General features: G+C 38.3%; 1 protein-coding gene across 5 annotated transcripts in view; it reads left to right on the forward strand.

The window, feature by feature from the left end:
* LOC120422973 (cGMP-dependent 3',5'-cyclic phosphodiesterase-like) overlaps nt 1-15,917 on the forward strand; it is a 121,208-nt gene that overhangs the window by 18,279 nt on the left and 87,012 nt on the right. For all 5 annotated transcript variants that reach the window (XM_052708939.1, XM_052708938.1, XM_052708941.1 and 2 more), the window contains exon 4: nt 12,648-12,743. In XM_052708939.1, coding sequence (XP_052564899.1) covers nt 12,648-12,743 — 96 coding nt within the window. The remainder of the gene's footprint in view (nt 1-12,647; nt 12,744-15,917) is intronic.

A 15,917-nucleotide genomic window follows, 5' to 3' on the forward strand; every position in this document is an offset into this window, starting at 1 on the left:
ATTCATTGACACCTTGAAGTGGAATGAACAGGCTGGATGAGGGTAACGAACGAGACCTTGTAATTCAGTTTAGTATTCTACTTTAGTAGGATACAAAACATTGAGCAATAAAATCATAATGAATTTCTATCTAGAAATCGATTTCGCTTCATTAAAAGGGTATTTTTATGATTTTCAAAAAAAAAGAAAGGATTTTTCCAAGTACACGAAGTTGACGTTATAGTATACTGTAATGGTTAACAATAATTGGCTAACAAAATTTAAAATTTTAAATTTCGATGAAATATATAAAGTCTTCCTAAGTCACGATATCTCGATATAGCGTTTCCATAGAGCCATACATTTCTTCAAATACATTTCTTCAAATACATTTCTCATGTTGGTTTTGACAGTAATTTTGAACTAAATTTTCTACATCCGGCATCGAAAACTATTGTTTTTTCAAGTCCTACAAACTTGAGAATCTCAAGTTGAGATAGTGTTACCATATCTTCAAGGTCGATTTTCTAACACAAAACTGGAAAACTGAAGATTTATTTGTTGGCAAAAGCTGTTGCTTTTTTTTCAAATACATTCACCGATGTGGCTATTGGTCCCCTATACATCGTATGCAGTCAACACAGTATACGACGTACGGAAAACCTACTGTTAGATTGGCATTTATTCGTTAATTTTCATAGCGGCGAGATAGCCGAGCGGGTTGGGGCGCGGACTTGGTAATCTGAATAAGACTCTCACAGGATTGATGTTGTTTTTGGGGTGAGCAGACCTGATTTTTTTTTTCTTCGGTACATGCTTTTTGTGTACACGTTTTCTCATACAATATTACATGCTTTTGCTCACAAAGGTGATGTGCATGCTTTTGCATGCGATTTTACACAGCATTTTTTAACTGTGTTGTCTCGAACCCAGTCGGCCTGGGTTTGATCCCAGAAGGTCCCGGTGGCAAATTTTGAGACGAGATTTGTCTGATCACGCCTTCCGTCGGACAGGGAAGTAAATGTTGGCCCCGGTCTAACCTAGAGGTTACACAGCAAAAAATCCGATGGTAAAATCGCATACCAAAGCATGCACATCACCTTCGTCAAAATAAACACTTAATATTACACACTGCATGTACAATTTTTGCAAACACAAAAAAAAAGTTGCAACCGACGGGATTCAAACCCAACACCAACAGTAAGGACTGACGCCTTAGCCCACTCGGCCATCAGACCGATGAAGAGCAGTAAGGATAAACGCATATATGAGCTTGACATTTCGGTCAAGTAGGTTTCCCATACTGATGGGCTACATGTTTCAGGGTGTAAAATCACATAAAATTGCATAAAATAATGCAATATTTATTTTACATCCAGGCCTTTTACACGCAGCTGGATTACTACTTTTTTAGCTGTGTAGGTCGTTAGCTCAATTGCCTCAACAATCAAGCCTTCGGACACCTAGTTTCGAGTAGGAATCTCGTCATCGAGAACGCCAAGGCAATGCTGTAGAGCGAATAATTTGATTTTTTTTTCAAAATTAGGAACAATGGGCAGGGCCAAATCTCTCTTAAAATATGTCCCATAATCTGATGTTTCAAATAAAGTTTTTGTTCCAGAATCGCCTTCAAATAACTCAGCGACCCAGTCCAATTACAGTGTACTAAAAACGGATATGCCGCTCATTGTTTAAGGTTTTATCCGAAGGTCCCTGTGGCAATAGCACCACCAGTAGTAGCAGCAACAGAATGGTCAACAAATTAGCAAAACTGCTAAATACAGATCCTGCTAATTGCTCTCTCCGACTTCGACCCTCAGGGGGTTGAACAATTTGCTTCGCTTCGCCCATTTCAGCATCTTGTTTTTTTCGCAGTTTTGCGAAGCAAAATGTGCTGATTTGGGGTTAATGGAACGATCGCAAAGAATCGATTATTTTTCCGAATGATGTTTTTCCGGGCAGTCGAAGCGGAATAACTTTTGTTTTGCGAAAAGCTTGCTAATTCTCTTGTTTCGTTTTTTGCTTTTTTAGAAATCACAGCAACTACCTTTATAACACCTTTTTTTATTTGAATTTTTCCTTATTTTCTGTTCTGTTTTCATATTTTATTGTGTTGTTATAATGCTAAAAAAAATAATTACGAATGAAAAAAATCTCTAAGGTCATTATAGTCTAAGCCATACCGAAAAATCTGCTGTTATATTTAAATTAAATTCAAAGTGAGAGTAATGTAATACATCAAATTTTAAGAGAATAATTAAATAACCTGGAATTATAACAAACAAAATTTCCCTCAATTTCCTTAAACCTCTGCAAATTATCTACAAATCAAATCTGCTAAAATTACAGAAAATAATAGTTCATTTCTTCACGATATGCTATGATTTATTGAATATGCTTGATTTTTTTTGAGTGTTGCGTGTGTTTTTGATATCACATTTTATGTCTGAAAAAGAGCAGTTTTTTTCATAATTTGCTGCAAATTCAAATTTGAAGATAAAATTTTGTAGAAAAGGGGGAAAACATAAAAAAATGAAGGTGACTAGAAAGTGTGAAAAAAGAGGGTGATTTTTGAAAAGCAGTTTTATTTAGAAAACCTTGCAAGTACTTTAATTCCTTCGTGGGAAATTTTGAAGATCTAGAGATAAACAAACAAAAAACAAAATGATTTTAAAATGTTGATTGTCTCGATAAGCCCGATTTAGCGTTCGGCCGAGTGGAAACGTCGTGATGAATGATGGTGCCACTCTCGAAGGGAAAAAGTGCCCATCATGTCGCATTTAGGTTCAGCAAAAAAAAAAAACTTCCCCGAGGGAACAGGACGATGAAGTGCCAAATCACGACCCGTGATTATCCCGCGGGATAATGGGAGGAAAAAAAATCCAAGAAAAAATCACAGGTCAAGTACGAAAGCGTGATAATGACTGAACGTTGCTCAATCTTATCAGATTTTTTTTCTGTCCTGCTCCTTCCAGGCAACTCTCGACAATGTTGTCCACGTAAGGGGTAGTGACAAGACAATCTAACTCAATGTTTCCGATAAACATCACGAGGGTACGATAAAGTTTTACCTTGTTCAATTACGACAGTTTGATAAAAGCCGCTTCTCGCGCTTCGCAGAAGCTGAATGAGTTTCGCAGAATTTAATTGAATTAGTGAATGGCAAAGTTTGGCCCCTTTCCTGTTGTAACGAAAAGCATCCCTGTGATTCGGGTCAATTCTATCACGGTCCCCAATCAATCAATCTATAACCCAGCTCAGCACGAGGTGATTGTTACAACACTGTTCAGCATCAATTATTCAGCGTTTGTCTAAAACGGGAACAGAATTTCAATTACAGCTCGGCGCGTCATCATCAATTATGGACGGCGGCTAAAAGGAGGGATAATCTCAACTTGCATCAATAATTCAGGTAGCCATCGCCATCGAAACCAAAACCGCACCCCGGGATCGTCAAATCACGCCAACACTTGTGTATTGTAGTTAATTGGGTGGCGCACAGGTGGTTTCACATGGTTATTCCAGATTGTTTCTCCAAACCGCCAGTCTGTTCTGCTCGCGTGTCGTGCGTGGTTACCGGGGCACGGTGTGGTCAAATGTTTGAAAATTTAGATTTTTTTAACGAGTATCTTTTCACTTTCTTGCTTTTTTTTTCTTGGGATGTAACTTTGTTTGTACTTTTTATGAGACATGAAGACATTTGGAAACATAAGTTTGTCCATAAAAGTTTCCATACAATTTTTCCAACTGATCATATAGATAGGCTATTAAAATATCAAAAAATGTGTTTTAGTAAGGATTTTTTGATCGATTTGGTGTCTTGGGCAAAGTTGTACAATTTTACCCATTCCTTAAGTCGATTTTCACACAAAACAATGGATGGAACCTATTTCATTTTTGTCTTTTAAGTCTTTTCGAGAAAAATATTTTCAATAATGGTCAAGCTTGTTCATGAAACAAAAAATAAACGATACATTAGGGTGTTTCAACCAAACAAAAAAGTTCTCAGGTTACGGCAAACCGAGGTTCCTCTTGTAGAGGATAACAGGCCTGGGGACATCATGGATTCACTCGGAATAAAAACAGTTGTGTAGGGGATGGTCCAATGAACAAATTCCAGAAGGAATTAGGCTTGTCCATTCTGTCCCCAAGGTGCGCATTGGATCGACGTCCGGTGTCTCCAGAATCAACAATTCACCCTTCAAAAGCATCGCATTGTCCTTAGTATGCTGTGACTGTTAGGGGTAAACCACGAACTATTCTAAATAACGTAGCATGGTGATTTTGTAATACAGTCGACTCTCTGGCTGTCGATCTTCTCGATATCAATAATTCTTCATCTATCGATGAATTCTTCAGTCCCTTCAATCTGCATACTTCAATAATCTTCATTCCTCGATATTTTCCCTTGCTTGAAGGATCTCTTTCTCGACGGTCTCTTGGATTCTGTTTGCTTTAAAAATCTCTTCCGGTTATCAATAATTTCACTTTCTCATGACTTGCATAGACATTTTTCTTGGCGAAACGATGCTTTGAAGGGTGTTTGACATTAGTTTGTTTTTGTTTGATGGACGTTGCCATGATTCTCTCCCATAGCTGGGTATCAAGAAAAACATATTTTCAATTGAGTCTTCATTTTGCATCGTTCTGTAAACTGATGATTCTCTTCCTCGACGGTCCATTGGATATTGACAACCAGAGAGTCGACTGTAATAATGAAATCGATGCCTGCGTCGTTGTTTTAACCTAGCATACTAATGACAACGCGATGCTTTTGAAAGATCGTTGATTTTGGAGACACCGGACGTCGATCCAATGCGCACCTTGGGGACAGAATGGACAAGCCTTATTCCTTCTGGAATGTGTTCATTGGACCATCCCCTACACAACTGTCTTTATTCCGAGTAAATCCATGTTGTCCCCAGACCTGTGGGAACGATTGAACGAAAAGCACAAAAATCCCATAGTAATATCCACGTAGACTTTAGAAAATCATTGGACGTTCATCAAGAGAACAAAATCGAAGGGAGCATGGCTCTCCTCTCTCGCGCACGAAAGATCGGTAAAAGGAGTCTCAAAAAATCATCTTCTTGATTATTCTGAGGAACATCTTTTTCACTACTACACTTGCAAGTGTAACGTCACACAGTGGTGCTGATTGGGTGCTGACAAGGAAATTCACAACAAATTATCAGCAGATTGATTTTCTTGGAGAAGTTTGGGAGCGATTTTCCTTTGCGTGATTTGCCTCCCCTCTCATTCTCGGGTGAAGAAAGTTCGCAATGATTTTTTTGCAATCATTCCATCCCTGCTTCTTATACATCTTCAATTCCTTCTCTTTTAACATTCGGACAGTGCCATTTTACACTTTGTCATAATGTATTTTTTGCTTTTTTAGTTTTTTTAGTTTTCCACCTGCCCAATATTGATTTCCTTTCTTTTTATTTTGCTAGAAAAAAAACTTTTAAGCACACCGCATCACGAGCTCTAAGTAGGGTAACACTTCTTCTATGTGTCCACCAAAATGTAAAGTCAATCTGTATAAAATTACTTTCATATTCTGGTCCACATTGCGTATCATACCTTAAACAAATATACCATATATATCTATGCACTTTTGCGTTGTCACGCGTGATCCGCCCACAACTCATTCACTGTTGTACGGAATAATGGGTGCTGATGATGGCACCGCACAGATCAAATTTCGTCAATCTCGGTTCAACGAAAATGAACATCCAGTCGTGCACTATAGAAGCTTTTGTGTTGCGTCAGTTGCCAGAAATAATTAAATAAAAAAACTGTTGTGCATGAGGTTGCGGTTTAACATTTCAATTGATTTACAAAGGCCAATTAACTTGGGGTTTGGATGGGTGAATATCCAACCCAATTGGCAATATCAAACGAACAAATAAGGGTGACTGATGGTCGGGAACCGTGGTGTAGGGTTAAGCGTGGTTGCCTCTCACCCAGTCGGATTGGGTTCGATCCCAGACGGTCCCGGTGGCATTTTCCGAGATGAGATTTGTCGATCACGCCTTCCGTCGGACGGGGAAGTAAATGTTGGCCCTGGTCTAACCTAGAGGTTAGGTCGATAGCTCAAATCAGGTGTAGGAGTCGTCTCCCTGGGTCCTGCCTCGGTGGAGTCGCTGGTAGGCAGTTGGACTAACAATCCAAAGGTCGTCATTTCGAATCCCGGGGTGGATGGAAGCTAAGGTGTGAAAAGAGGTTTGCAATTGCCTCAACAATCTAGCCTTCGGACACCTAGTTTCGAGTAGAAATCTCGCAATCGAGAACGCCAAAGCAATGCTGTAGAGCGAACAATTGGATTTTGATTTTTTTTTCTGTTGATTTGAAGTTTTCTAGACATTAAACCACATGCAATTTTCAATTTTCCTTGAACTAAATTCAGCATTTTCAAAACTCCAAATATACAAAGAGTTTCAATCCGGTGCCACTATTTTACTAAATAATGTTAACAGAAAGTGTAAAGCATCTAGCTGAAATTTAAAAATCAATTGTGCCATCAGGTTGCTGACATTCAGCCTTTGTTATCAATGAATCCGGTTTTCAAAGTCAACAGCAATATTTAACATTTGGATGCTAAATGCTATTTACATACGTTACTGCCCCAACATACCAAACATTAATAAATAATGGATGCCATCAGCCTGAACCAGTTCCCGTATACCTCCCACATTTAACTCAAAACAGAGTTTTTGCACATGACACCTCTTAAAATTTCCATTAAAAAGCCGCCAGCCTACGATTTCACCTTGAGAACCGCCTTTGTGAGCTTCTTGTGGAGCTTTTTTTTCTCTAAAGACTTTGGCTTTCATTCGAAGGCAGCCAGCGACCTTCATTTTAAAAATAGCAAGATTAGAATCCCTATGATGGGGGCAAAGAGTGGCGATTGGAGATTTCTCTTGGAGGCTCTTCATCGCTAAAACTTGGACCAAGAGAAAAAAACATCTCGAACAGCAAGGTTGGACGGACTTTAAGGTTGAGCATTCCCAGGAAAGGAAATTGAATGTAAATCGTTGGCTTAACATATTTGCTTTGCAAATAAAAAATCTTGATTTTGTACTTTTTTTGCATTCTTGGATGATTACTTTAGTATGTCGAAAAAAGTACCACAATAGGTCCAAAATAGGTCCACACCTTTTCCATCCAGGAAACTGGGAAGAAAGAAAGCTTCAAGAACAACAGCCTCGGTGGCATAATGACTCGCCAGGTGTATTTGTGCGCGCTGACGTCAATATAAATGGGAAGTCATTTGTTGTTTCGCAAACAAAAGGTTTATACATGTGTGCGCACAACAACAACTACACAACAAAAAACAAAAAAACGTGTTTCCGGTGAACTCCGGTAATGGGTGATGGTGTATCGTACACTTCGAAGCGGCCATTTTTTTAATATTTCATGAGCCATTTTTGCCACCACGCCAGGCAACATACGAATCAGTGCTGGACTGGCCTGGAGTCTGGAATTGAATTTTATGTTGATGTTTAGACGTATTTTATGTGGGCAAATTTGCTCCCCTTCTAACAATAGCCAAATTGAGTGAGTGTGCGTGTATGAGCGCGGAACGAAAAAGTTTCCGGAGCAATGTTTATTTCATTATGATGATTGTAGGGGCAAATTTGATCACGTGATGCAGTTTAGATTTGTTAAAGGGTAACGTAATAAAAATTTATGATGTTGACGTTGTACGAGTTATTTTTCTGAGGACGAATCTTTGGACGAATATATATTAGGGTGAAACAGAATGGCTCAATTTCCCATCCATTATAGGCCATAATTTTGGTTCAGGTGATATGCAGAGCTCTAATCCCAAAATTGAGCCCGATTGAGTTGAACTGGAGCAGCCCAGGCCAAATCAATTTTGAATTGTTATTAGGACGTAAAATCGTATTATTTAGAACCTTATGAGGTTTGAATTTTAAAATTTTAGATATTATTGATATTGTTGTGTTCACAAACAACAGAGCAATTCTCTACAAAATAGGCCAATTTCAAACATTTTTCTTTTTTGTATTTTTTTATTTGACTCAAACTTTGTGGGGGCCTTCCCCGGTCAGACGGTGATAATAAAATTCATGCCATCTCAATAACAAATACTGTTAAAATAACAAAAAGTGTTATGGATTCTTCTTGAAAAATCCATTTCTGCATAAGAATTGAATAACAGTTTATGTTATCATAACAAAATTTGTTATTGGTCTGATATTGGTTGAAAGCAAAAAAAAAAACTTGACAATAACTTTTTTGTTATGGAAGAATAACTTCAAATGTTATTGGGATGATCGGATTAGTTGTTAAAATAACAAAAAATAATAACAAAGATTTGTTCGAAGAATAACTAAAACTGTTATCACTCTGTTATTACAATAACAATCCAATAACAAAAAAATCATAACGGCGAATAACAAAAATTGTTATAAATAACATAAAATGTTATTGGCCTAGTATTTTCAAATATCAAATAATGTTATTCCAAAGATATTACCGTCTGCTCGGGCCTATGACCAAAGAAGCTATTTTGTGTCATTGGTTCACTCATACAAGTCGCCACACAATTTTGGTAGCTGTCCATACAAAAATGTTACGTAAATATTCAAACAGCTGTAACTTTTAAGTGAATATTCTGATCCATTTGGTGTCTTCAGCAAAGTTGTAGGTATTGTAGAGAAGTGTTGAGAAAAAAATTGGTACACGGAAAAAAATTGCCGTTTCTTTTATTATTATTTTTTCACAAAACTCAGTTTCCCAAAATACGTATTCGTTGTTTTCGAGATTTTTTGATATGTTTTAGGAGACAAAACCCGCAACCATAGAGAAGTATGGTCAAAAATCTGCCTTCGAGTTATGATTTTTTGAAAAATTGTGATTTTTGGAAAAAAAATCCATATTTCATACAAAAAATGAATTTGCAATCGAAAAGTACTTTACAAATTTTTTGATAAAGGGCTCCGTTTTCAAGATAAAGCCGCCGAAAGTGACCATGAGTAACCATTTCCGAAAATATTTTTTTGTTAAGTTAAGAAAATTTTGCTTTAAAAAGGTTTAAGAGACATTGAAGATTGGACCTCTGGTTGCTGAGATACAGTGACTTTAAGAAAAAGAAACAGGAAAATTGAAGTTTTCTAAGTCTCACCCAAACAACCCACCATTTTCTAACGTCGATATCTCAGCAACTAATGGTCTGATTTTCAATGTTAAAACATGAAACATTCGTGAAATTTTCTGATCTTTTCGAAAATAATATTTTTAAAGTTTTGAATCAAGGCAAACATTTCAATAGGGCGTAATATTATTGCGCATATCGAGAAAATATCAGTTTTGGTGATTTTCTTGTAGGGGTCTCAAAGATACGAGCGCAACGTTTTTCAAATTCATCGCAGCAACCGTGTTGATTTCCACTTTCCATTACTGTCAATTAAGAAAACAGAAAAGGAATGAAAGATAATGTTGCAATTCCGCCGGATACAGCGGTTCCGTGTCCTTCGCGGCAGGCATGGTGATCCTCGGTCTCCGAAATGTATGAAATAACCTGATCATTTGATACCCATATTCCAATAACAATATATTTTTGGATTCTTTAGAGAAAAAAAAATGCATTTTCAAAATACAGGAAAAAAAAGTATTTTTGTGAAAATTTTCATGAAATAATAATTTTAATGGATATTTGACATCATCCCGATTCCAAAACACTATAAATTTTTGATGTTTGTAGATTTTTCATACGATTAAAGCCAATGTCTCCCATATAGCCAAAAACCCATAAGCTCCGTGCTTAACCGAGGCAGCTGCATTTGCATTTTAGTGAAAAAATAGCATAATTTTCAAACTCAAATAAAAAAGTGTTCCATCCAGATATCAACTCGGTTCGACCTGCAGCTTGTAGGGGACATCTGAGACTACAATCTTATACTGAGAACGCTTTGGGTAAGGCAGTTTAACATATTAAATAGACACTTTTACTTTTAATGATTTTTTGGTTGTAAATTTTTGCAAGGAGGACCACTTAGATCCCATTTTCTGGTGATGATTTTATCATATTCGTGTTCCTGAGACAATTTCGCAATGAGGCATGCACAAAAATGTTTATTTTCATAAATTTTAACCCATTAAAAAATGAAAGATAGAAAAAATTAGGAAACGGACTTGAATTTCAATAAATGTGAATCGATTTTTTTTAACCTTCACATTTTTGTGCATGTTTCTATTGCGAAATTGTCTCAAGAACACGAATACGATTAAATTATCACCTGAAAATGGGATATAAGGGATCCCTCGAGCATTTATTTTACAACCAGAAAATTCACTAAAAGTAAAAGTGTCTATTTAATATGTTAAACTGCCTTACCCAAAGCGTTCTCAGTCTAAGATGGTAGTCTCAGATGTCTCCTACAAGCTGCAGGTCGAACCGAGTTGATATCTGGATAAAACACTTTTTTATTTGAGTTTGAAAATTATGCTATTTTTTCACTAAAATGCAAATAACTCTCTTTAGACTTAACCAATTGGGATGCTGCACCCTGCATTTGGTTGCATTTTTAAGCTCTTTCAGATGCATTTTGCATTTTGAAATTAAATTGAATTTTTCCTAAGTAATAGCCGATTTAAAATTTTCGTCCCGATTTGCCCCACTTTCCGTTGGCCTAGAGTGCTCATATTTTGGCCAGATGCTTGTTTTATATGTACAAACAACCCCTGAAAATTTCAGGTAGATTGGTGAAGTCCAAACGACATCCCATACAAAGGGGTATGCCCTGTTCTTGGATTCGCTCTTAAATGTTTGGCCCTTTTGTAATGTTTGTCTTGATTCAACAAATTGAAAATATTGTTTTCGATAAGATCGGAAATTTTTTGCATTTTTTTTGTATGAAATTTAGATTTAGAGGCCTTGTTACGCTTCATACAAAAATTACAAAATTTGTATGGAACTCCAATCCACTGAATCTACCATGACCAAATTCACTGAAAATTAATAAAATTGTAAATTTTTAATATATATTGTGGAATCATCTTAAGCAACCTTGCGCACCCACCTTTATCTGTGGGGGTAGCAAGAATAAGGGGGTGCGCATGGTTGTTTCTAAGAGGCATAGCATTTACACCAAAATTTCCAATTTATTTTTTTTTGGCATGGAATTTACTCAAATTCAATTCTGTCGGTTTGAGCCCAAATCTACCATTCATTGACGAAATCGAAGCGTTTACTGACATCAACTTCAAAAATATCGAGTTGTGAGATTAATACTTAAATCATCAATGAAATTTTAAAGTTATCGTGGAGTCCTGTTAGTAAACTCCTCCCATTTAAGAGCATGTTACGTAAAATTTCCCGATACAAAAATTCTCGTACAGATACTTCAAGGCTGTTTGGTTCAGAGACCGTCAAAACGGATTTTTAAAGTTTCACTTTCGAATAAAATATTTCCAAGTAACCATTTTTTTATTTTGTGTTGCTTGTTTTCGAGAAAACAGTTAGACAGGTTAAAATTAAATCATGGAAACTGGACCTTCACAAATCGCATGATGGTTCAATACGCGGACCAGTCCAGCAGTTAGTAGAGCTGGCAGTAGCAAAAACAAAACAAAAGTCACCCCGCGCAGTAATACCGTAGTGGCAGCTTTCCATCAATCACGTACCAGCTGTCGACCTAAATCACGCGTAAAATTTCTAAAAATACCCAACCTCATCCCCCCCTCTACTTATCCAGTCCCCTGTGTCTTCAGACTTTATGACAGATATGTTTTCGCTTTGTTCTTTGTGTTTTGCCGGCATTGTTGCTTTTGCTATCAAGAGCTAAATTTTCCGAACACTCACTCGAGTCCAGGAATTTATGTCATTCCATGCCTTTATGTGCATCTCATTCTTCAAGGGGATTTGTTGAGCTTTTTTTTTTGCATAACTTCAAAGCTCTTTTCTGTAGCTTGAATTTTGAATTTAAAGCTGTGTGAATTGAAATTAAATAAACATTCGAACTTTTATAAGAGTCACATGAGAAAAGCTAGTGAATATACTTAGAAATTGATATATTTTTAACATTCCAAAGTCTGAGAAGCGAAAGAGTATTAATTAACGCATCATTAAATTCCCCCGCCAAGACCATAAAACCTTAGATTCCCGCCAACTTTTTAACAAAGAGTTTGATAAAGTATCGATCACTGTTGGCGCGAAAAGGCCCACCAAGTCCCCACATTCGTGGGGGTGGGTGCCAAGAAAATTACCCACTTGCAGCTGACAGCCAGGCCGGTCTGTTGCTGGCTCGTAATGTGTACACGATGCGGAGCCCAAATTTGTTCCTCGTGGGGCACTAAACGCTTTTTTATGCCCTCTTGTCTGGCACATAAAAAAGCCACAAGGAAGCTTGGATTTTTTTCTCGATTGCGCCCACGCGTTGAAGTTGGGATTGAATGACCAAAATAGACTTGATGGGGTTTTCCGGACGTTTATAGTCATTTTATTTGAAAAATTGTTGCGGAAGTTATAACAAAGGTAAAATAAAAAATAAACCAGCAAAATAAGTTGAAAAGTGATAATTGTTTTTCTATCTCGTAGCGTCTTTCCTTGGATGGCACGTCGTCGGACAAACTGTTAATCAATCATACACTTTTATGTAGTGCATTGTTCATAATATTTTTTTTAATTTTATTTTCAGATCAACTCCTCACATTTGAAAAATGCTTCCCAACAGAACGGATATCCGTTCGTCATAGAGGACCTGAACAAAGACTTTTCCGAGGTGATCGAAATGGTAAGTGTTATTCAACTGTTACATCCATCAAACTTTCCGCGTCCCTAATCCACGGGAAAACCTTCAACGCAACAAAAACCATTCAATGTGGCATTTGTCTTACTGCTGGAATGTGGGCCATTCCTGGAAACATTTATTTTCCCATTCCAAACTGTGCGATACATTTAATCTTGGGCCACCACCTTCTCTGCCGCAGTCGAATTCTTCCGGCTCACGTAGGACACGTCGCGCCGGTGGTTCGGTTTTTGTGAGCTGAATTATAAGCGGCAGCAGCACACAATCTGAATGGTTTTGGTGAATGTTGCCGCGGAAAAGCAGGATTCTTGCAGGAGTTGGAACCGTTGGGGTGGTTCTATTTCTATTGGTAGGACAAGTTATGTTTATTCAAATCTTATAAAATGTAACATTTGAAGTTATATGGTAAACAAATTATTAAAAAAATTGGAATCGAAACTAACATTTCAAAAGGGCCAAATATTCAATGCCCAATTAAAATGTAAGTCTTGGTTCCAAAATTTAAAAAAAAAATTTTTCGAGGAAATCATAATATTTTACAAAAATTTCTATTTTTAACATTGAAAATTAGACCATTAGTAGCTGACAGTCAACCATGCTCATGCTCATGAAAATTGGACCATTAGTTGCTGAGATATTTGAATGGGAATGATTGATTCGATGATGATTCGATTATCCAAAATCCCATATAAACCTTCGGATAATCGAGTCTGGGCTGTTATTTTGAAATGATTTTTTTTTCTAAATAAAAAAATAATTAAAAAAGTTTATTAAATTTTTCTGCTTGTTTTAAGACATTTTCAATTGTTTGAAGAAGTTTTCAATCAGTAAATTTCGGTTTTTTTACTTTAAAAAATTTTAAGTTATTTTTTTAGAGTGGTGCGCTGGAATTGGGGACGCGATGTCTTGATTACTACTACTCCGTTATTGACAGATCAGCTGAAGTTAAACAATGAGTCAAAAATGATCAGTGGGAGCCAACCATCCGTTCACTGTTTAACCTCTGAAGATCCCTACTTTATTAGTCAATACCGGCGCCCTCCCAAGAAGCCTGCAGTTCAACGAAAGGGAGGAATGTTAGTCCGATAGTTGAAGTTGCAGACTCATCAAGCACATAGTTTTTCGCTATATACTTGTTGATACCGCTTGATACCGTTGAATCCACAGCATCTCCTTCAAGCATCACGTGATTAATTTTTTTTTGGTTAGTAGGATAAGGTATTGGCTTTTCGATGCCTCCCGAGCTATGATGCTATGGGGAGGACTTTCATAACAGACCCGTCGGCGAGCCTTCCGAGCAACGATGCTATGGAAAGGTATTTTTGGTTAACACACAAAGTCACTCACACACAATTATTTCACTCCACTATTAATTAATCCAAAATGTCAGTGTGTCTTTCAATCATTATATAGAAATGGCTTTTTCACCATAAAAAATAAAACCTTATTCAAAAAATTATACACAATTTACCCGACGCCGTGCCTTCCGATCAACGATGATATAGGAAGGGCTTTGAAAATCACAAAACAATTAATTAAGATCAAAAAAAAAAAAAATCACAAAAAACACCAATTACTCAACGTTAATTACGCTCAAGACACAAATAATTCAGTAAGTCATGCTATTATTCGATTACCACAATCACTCACCCCATACGAATAGCGACACAAAAGCACACAAAAAATTAACCTGCATAATCACGATTTCGCGTCCCCACTTCCAGCGCACCAATGATACTATTATTCGATTACCACAATCACTCACCCCATACGAATCAGCCCGGGAGCATGTTGACAGCTCCCATACAAACTGAGCGTACCCCTTTTTGTGGGCCCAGTGGGCCTAAGATGGCGGCCTTCGATATTATCTAGCAAAACTTTTGAAAAAGGTGAATAGTTTAAATAAATATAGTTTTTTTTTTCATTCTGCGTGTATCCTCCAGAGCAAGCAGCAGTTAAGTGCTCAGAGCTCTAAAAGTTTTTTCGAATTTTCCGCCGTAATCGACTTTGATTACCCGCGAGTTTGCTCCACCAGCATGCCGAAGGCCGGCCGTGGCCGTGGCAGTTCGAGTGCGGCCTCGAAAAACCCGCGAAGTTCGTCTACCGGCCGAGTGCAAAAAGGTAAACAAAACAACGCCGCCGCGTCGTCCGCCATCGCGCAGGGGAGCGTGTGTGCTGATGGATTCAATCCGGAGTTATTACACGCTAATTACCGTGTCCAGGATCGCAGCCCTATAAGAAGCAGACTCCGCTCAGGTACTTCCGGCAATCTGTCGACCGGTGGCGCATCAACATCCGCCAACATTCCCACCAGTAACAAGTTCGCGAGACTGAGTGACGAGGAAACCAACAACAACAACACCGACGGTAGCAGCACTACCGACGACGACGACGACGATGGACGTGCACGCAAAAAAGGTAGTACGACAAAAAAAGATAATTCTCCGAAGGAACGGCGACCACCTCCAATTTTTGTTTTGGATACGTTGGCGGACGATGTTGACGAGTTGCTGGAAGGCCTCCAATATAGTCTGAAAATTGGAAAATCGAAAGTACAAGTGATTACTTTCAACAAAAAGAATTTCGACCTGGTGGTGAAAGAACTGAAGTGTAGCAACTTCAAGTTCTACACATTCGATCCAGTTGAGAAGACCGCGGTTAAGGTAGTCCTGCAGGGCTACCAAGACCACCCAATCGCCGACCTGAAGGGACACCTCTCGGGTGCCGGAATAACGCCACGGGAGATAAAAGTGCTCTCGCGCAAGACAACAGTCACAGGTACGCACACTTTGTACCTGTTGTACTTCGACCGCGGCACCGTCAAAATCCAAGACCTGCGACGGACTAAGGCGTTGGACGGTTTTTGGGTAAACTGGCGATTTTACTCCAAAAACCCAATGGACGTAGCGCAATGCCACCGTTGCCAGAAGTTCGGCCACGGCTCGCGGAACTGCAACCTCCCGCCCCGCTGCGTGAAGTGTGGTGAAACACACCTCTCAGAGAAGTGTGCACTGCCGTGCAAGGCGGACTTGGGGGACAAGGCAGAGCACACCAAGGCGCGGATTAAGTGCGCCAACTGTGACGGCAACCATACCGGTAATTACCGCGGATGCGTCGCGCGCAAGGCGTACCTCGAGGAGCAGGAAAAGAGGAAGAAGA

This window comes from Culex pipiens, chromosome 2, assembly GCF_016801865.2.
Source record: "Culex pipiens pallens isolate TS chromosome 2, TS_CPP_V2, whole genome shotgun sequence".
Taxonomy (NCBI): domain Eukaryota; kingdom Metazoa; phylum Arthropoda; class Insecta; order Diptera; family Culicidae; genus Culex; species Culex pipiens.